This window comes from Camelina sativa, chromosome 3, assembly GCF_000633955.1.
Source record: "Camelina sativa cultivar DH55 chromosome 3, Cs, whole genome shotgun sequence".
NCBI lineage: Eukaryota > Viridiplantae > Streptophyta > Magnoliopsida > Brassicales > Brassicaceae > Camelina > Camelina sativa.
The window spans coordinates 7,803,663-7,809,562 of NC_025687.1; the positions used below are offsets into that span (position 1 = coordinate 7,803,663).

The window sequence follows — 5,900 nt, forward strand, 5'->3', positions numbered from 1 at the left end:
TTTTTTTTTTTTTTTTTTTTTTTTTTACGATTATATTATTATTTTCAGTAAACATCGCTTTTATAAATGATAGAAATTAGAATACTAAAATTAATATTCAAGATTCTTTTACATGTTATCTGTGTGAGACCATCGATATTTTCCCTTACATACATTAAAAATAAAACAACGCAAAGAAGTGGATAAAATCACCAAACTTTGGATCAAGGATTGCCACGGCAACAATAGAAAAAGTATACTCTTAATATATTGATCAGAAGAAACAAAATGAAAAAAGATATGAGGTTGACAAAATTAAACAAGAAATAAATATATAATGCGACTTTTGTTTCATTGTCTATCTCAAAGTATTTTTATATATGTTTGTTTCCCCAAACAAAAGAGAAAAAAAAAAAGAAGAAGATATTATTACCGTTAAAAATTGATCATTGGATGTTTCCATGTTTGGTCCACATTTAGTAATAAAACCTTGACCACATCTCTCCAACTGAGTTTGGCTATTACACTATTACCCCCAATACTACAAACAAACCACTTCCAATACCAAAATTTTACTATGATATTATTGTGGGAATGTGGATGCAACATGGTCCAACAGGAGGGGTAATTTGGTAAAATATGGCCGCCGTGGTATCTTCTTCTTGACAACTACGACTACTAGTAATGCTGCGTCTTTCGTATTTTTCCCATTACAGACTGTTACGCCAAGGAAAAATAAAAAAGGTGAAAGGTGTCTCTCTGAAGCAAGCTCTCTCTTTTTTTCATTTTCTCCACACATTATATATCTACAGTATCTTCTTCTTACATAAAGAGAGACTCTGTGTGTGCGTTTCAGCAGGGCATGGTGAGAGAGAAGAGATAAAAGCAAACTTCTTTCTTCGATTTGGGAATATTTAAAGATTGCATTTTTCAGCAAACACCATTGTAGTAACAAGTATTCATACATAACAACACTGTTAAAAAAAAAAACTTTACTAAAGTTTGAAGATTGATCGGAAGAAAAATCGAATTTTGATCAATGCTGGATCGGCTAATTTGTCGTAAGTTCTTCCTGACTTTTTGAGTAGCTCAAAGCTTCTTGCTTTCGATTATTTTTAGCATAATTCAGGGATGGATTTGATTTTTTAGAGTTAGAATTTTGGGAATTCTGTTTTGTCGGATGAGTCAAGTTTGGATTTTTTGGAATTTGTCTTTTCGAATTTTAGTGTTGGGGTCAGATCTGGGAAGTGATCGGTTATACTAATAGTTTTGGAGCTGCGTTGTATCTACACTATCTATAATTGTTGCATTGATTTCTGATACGTTTTTTTTTTTCTTCTAAAGCTTTTATTGTTACATTTATTTACTTACTAGTCTTGTGAGATTGATTGACCAAGTTTGTTGATTGAACAATCAATTCTCTACTCTTTTGCTTCCTCAGGTTTCATTTGAGAATCTTATGAACGATTCACACATTTTGCTCTAAGCAAGAGTCTTTTCACTTGTGTGAGATATGAAGGCTGATACTGTTCTTGACTATGCTGTGTTTGAGCTTTCTCCCAAAAATTCACGGTGTGTAAATCTTTTTTTTTTTCTTCTCTCTGTACAAATGGTAACGTTTTTTAGGAGTTTTGGTCTCATGAGTTTGGTTAATATCTTATGTTACAGATATGAACTGTTTGTATGGAGTAATGAAGAAGAAGAGAAACTGGCTTCAGGATTGATACAACCCTTTCTCAATCATTTGAGAGTTCTTGAATCACAAGCTTCGCAGAGAACAGAATCTTCTATTAGACTGGAATTTAAAAAAAGTGACAATGGCGTAAAATCTTGGTTCACAAAAAGAACAGTTGAAAGGTTGATTTCAAAAAGAATCATTTTTTCTTTGTTATGAATTATAGCTCCTAACGATCTGTGACCTTTTTTTATATTGTTCGTTTCCAGATTTGTTCTATATGTTAATAGTCCAGAATTGTTGGAAAGAGTCAATACATTTGATTTGGAGATGTCACAGTTGGAAGCAGCTCGGACATTATATTCTCAAGGTATGCTTTATTTCTCATTAGCTCAATCAAATTCAAAGCTTACGTCCAAACTTGATCCTATTTTTTTTTTCTCCTATTCTTTTTCAGAAGATGGAGGCGTAGCAGATACAACAAAGTAAGTAAATGTCTCTGCTGCTACATTGGATCACATTGTGTGTTTAAAACTGTTTTGTTGATTGCTTTTTCTTTGTCTATGTATATATAGGAAGGAGCTCTCAAGAGCTATAGATTTGAGACTCGAGGCAATTAAAAAGGACTTAACCACGGCGATTGCTCATGCATCAGCTAATGGTTTCGACCCTCAAACTGTTTCTGATCTCCAGCTTTTTGCTGATAGATTTGGCGCACATCGTTTGGAGTAAGCTAGTTTTTTCTTGGTGCTTCATTTTTTTTTTTTGCAATTATGTCTCGATTTTGATTCGAATATCTTTCTTTTATCAGTGAAGCATGCGGCAAATACATTTCACTATCGCAAAGAAGACCAGACCTGATCACCAAGAACCTGAATACTAATACACAAACATCAGTCAATGAAACACATATCAGTCCCCATCAAAGTACTAAGAGCAACACAAAGAATGAGGAGGAGAAAAGCGATGAGAGTTTGGAAGAATCTTCTACTGTTAAGACCATTCATCATACAAGGAGACTTAGCGTACAAGATAGGATTAACCTCTTTGAGAGCAAACAAAAGGAAAACTCAAACTCCACGGGAAACAAACCGATAGTTGTTGCGAAATCCACAGAATTGAAGAGACTTTCCTCTGATGTCTCATCAGCTGCTACTACATTCCCTGAGAAGTCTGTTTTGAGAAGATGGAGTATTGTTAGTGACATGAGCTTTGATTTTACAATGGATAATAAGAAGTCTGACTGTGGTAGCACCGAAGAAGGTCTTTTGAGTACACCTTCGTCCATTCCTGATGCCACATTCCCCGAGGAGCCTGAAGAGAACAGTACAAAGGAAGATGATGATGTGCGTTCAAGTAAATCTGATGATTTTCAAAACCAGACTGATAGTCCAGGGAGCGTCATGACTGATGGCAATTCCATGCAGAGAGAAGAGGAGAGCTATGCATCCAAATCACAGAATATGGCACAATCATCAGTCATGTTTCCTTATCGACACTCGCGTTCTCGGTCGGCTCATGTTGCAGGTGGTATTGATATCAAAAGTGATGAACGTCAATCGAAAGGCAGGAAGAAAGAGCTGTTTCCATCAGACAAGCAATCAGCCTTAAAACCCTCTACAAAACCAGTTTCTGCAGGTTAGTTCACTCAACAGTGTTTTAAATTTACAAGATCCTTAAAATCATATTAAAGTCTTTTGAATACTAAAAATCAAAGCTATTATTTGTAATTCTTAATGATTCTGCAGGGTCTAATGAACAGAGACAAAAATCATTTGGTGTTGAGGATGATCTTGAGGTTAGTCTTGTAAATGCAGAATCAGCTGGGAAAAGTTACAATAATAGAGTTCGTGCGACATCTGTGGATCAAACACAGAGGACAAGAATGTCTAGAGAAAGCCCTCCAGGATTTGATGATGAGTTGCAAATAAAGGCTGATGACGATAAAGACCACGGTAATGTTGTACTGCGTCGGAACTTATCTGAGTTAAGATTCTCAGATGACTCTAAAGGAAAGTTGTATGAAGAGTATATGAAGAAAAGGGATGCAAAACTAAGAGAAGAGTGGAGTTCAAAAGAAACTAAGTTGAAGTCAATGCAAGAAGCTCTTGACCGAAGTAGAACTGAGATGAAGGCTAAGTTTTCTACTGCTTCCGTAAAGAGGCAGGATTCGATGTCAAGTACCCGCCAACGTGCAGAGAAGTTCAGATCTTTTAATTCTCGGACAAGTACAAAAAAGTGTCAGGTATCAAATCGTTGTAGTTTCTTTGATGATGATGATGATAGCAAACTTTTGTCTAATTATTTTGCAACTTGATTTAGTAGTTACTTTTAATACTTCACAGCATCCTATAAGCTCATTACAGAGTGCAGAAGAAAATGAAAAAGACAAGCCAGTCAGTGGACATCCCATTGGAAAAAATGCTTCTAGAAGCTCCCAAGTAAGAAAGGTTCCATCACCAAACCGAAGCTCCAGAGTCTCGAAACCGTCAGGTAAAGTTTCAAACACAAACATTAATACTTCCGGGAGAGGGAGAAAAACAGCAGACATAAACCTGGTTGCACAATCTTCTCTCCCTAAATTCTCTGTTCTTAAAAAGGAAAACACAAAACCATCTGCTTTAGCTGGTAGAAATACTACTGCTACTACTACCATGATGCGAACACAGGTGAGAAGTAGTAATAAGAAGACTTCAAAGGAAGATATACCCTCTCCTGTTGTGCAACGAAGACCACGATCACTAAGGAAAAGCTTCTCTGCAAACATAGAATTCACAGAGTTGACAACTCTGTATTCTGATGATATGATGAACAATGAGAGGAATCAGAAGCAGAACACAGAAGACAATGATGATGTATCAGAGAATTTGAAAGTTGAAGAATTTGATGACCTTGAATCCGAGGCAGAGGAAGAAGAAAAAGAAGTTTTGGAGAATCCTGTCAAAGAAGAAGAAGAAGAAGAAGAAGAAGCTAGAGAAATGGAAAATCTAGTAGTTGAGGATATTGGTGATGAAACGCCTTCACTTACTGAAATAGTTGAGAACTCATCAGAGGATGAAAATTTCACTACATTGAGATCAGTTTCTCATGTAGACTTACCTGCGAATACTCTACCTTCATCAACACTGCAGCATAATGTTGCCTCGTTATTGGATTCACCTAATGAGAGTCCTCTTTCGTGGAGCTCGAACTTGCAACACGCGTTCTCTTATCCACACGAGCACTCGGATGTTGATGCTTCAGTGGATGATTCTCCCATGGGAAGTCCAGCTTCTTGGAGTTCAAGAATGAGGAAGAAATGGGGATCAACAGCTCAGAGTCCTGTTCTTGTTCCTAACTCTCGGAAGGATTTAACAAAAGGGATCAAACGTTTTCTCAAGTTTGGGAAGAAACCTCGTGCTGCGGATAGTCCAATGGATTGGGTTTCTGTAACAACATCTGAAGGAGACGATGACTTTGCTTACCGATCATCGGATGAGTTAAGAAAATCAAGAATGGCATCTTCTCAGAGTCAGTTTTCTGAGGATGAACAAGGTAACATCTCTTTATATCTCATTTATTTACTTAAAATGGTGTTATGAAAAGTCCTCTAATCATCAGCTTTGTGTTTTGTGTTTCGTGTTTCATAGCTTTAAACAATTTGATTCAGCCGCATCATCATCAAGGGAGCTTTAAAGTGAAAGATGGTGAATTTAAGCGATCATTCTTCTCACTTTCTACATTCCGTAGCAAAGGAAACGACTCGAAGCCAAGATAGCAGAAGACCAGAACCGAACTCTCTATGTTTTCCTTTACAACAGCACAAGTACAAAGTTTGCAGTGTTGAAAGTTAACTACTTAGATTCGATTTTTAATATCTAAATGAGATCAACATTATTTAGATACTTATGAACTTCAAATTAAATATACATAAGTAAGAGCTAAATATTACACAACTTTCCGCATTGCTAACTGTAATGATCACACCCTATACAGTATACTATTCTGAGCACGATCTTTGGAAGTGATCATGATGATTGTGACCATTGTTGTGACGAAGAATAAAGAATTCTAAATAAGATCTAAGAACACGTTTATAGACCCAATATAAAATAAGATTAAGTTAAATCAAAGTACACAGGACGAGAAACAAGTGAATGGTTCAATAGACCAATAGTATGCACACAAACAACATGTCAAACAAAAATCTTTATAGCTTTTATAAATTAGGGTGTGAATGATCGCAACTTGCAACAGATCAGAAATA

The 5,900-nt window shown here is 36.1% G+C and overlaps 1 protein-coding gene across 5 annotated transcripts; it reads left to right on the plus strand.

The window, feature by feature from the left end:
- Positions 689–5,540, plus strand: LOC104775844 (glutamic acid-rich protein-like). Of its 5 annotated transcripts, none has more exons than XM_010499781.1 (10): positions 690–1,040; positions 1,421–1,551; positions 1,648–1,836; positions 1,924–2,024; positions 2,112–2,139; positions 2,230–2,382; positions 2,466–3,292; positions 3,403–3,899; positions 4,000–5,188; positions 5,284–5,540. In XM_010499781.1, the coding sequence occupies exons 2-10, from the start codon at positions 1,493–1,495 to the stop codon at positions 5,409–5,411; spliced, it is 3,171 nt and encodes a 1,056-aa protein (XP_010498083.1). In that variant the 5' UTR covers positions 690–1,040; positions 1,421–1,492; the 3' UTR covers positions 5,412–5,540. The 5 variants fall into 5 exon arrangements, with proteins under 5 accessions (XP_019099054.1, XP_010498083.1, XP_019099053.1 ...); XM_019243508.1 differs by having other exon boundaries at positions 2,115–2,139; XM_010499779.2 differs by having other exon boundaries at positions 705–723; positions 839–1,040; positions 1,924–2,139.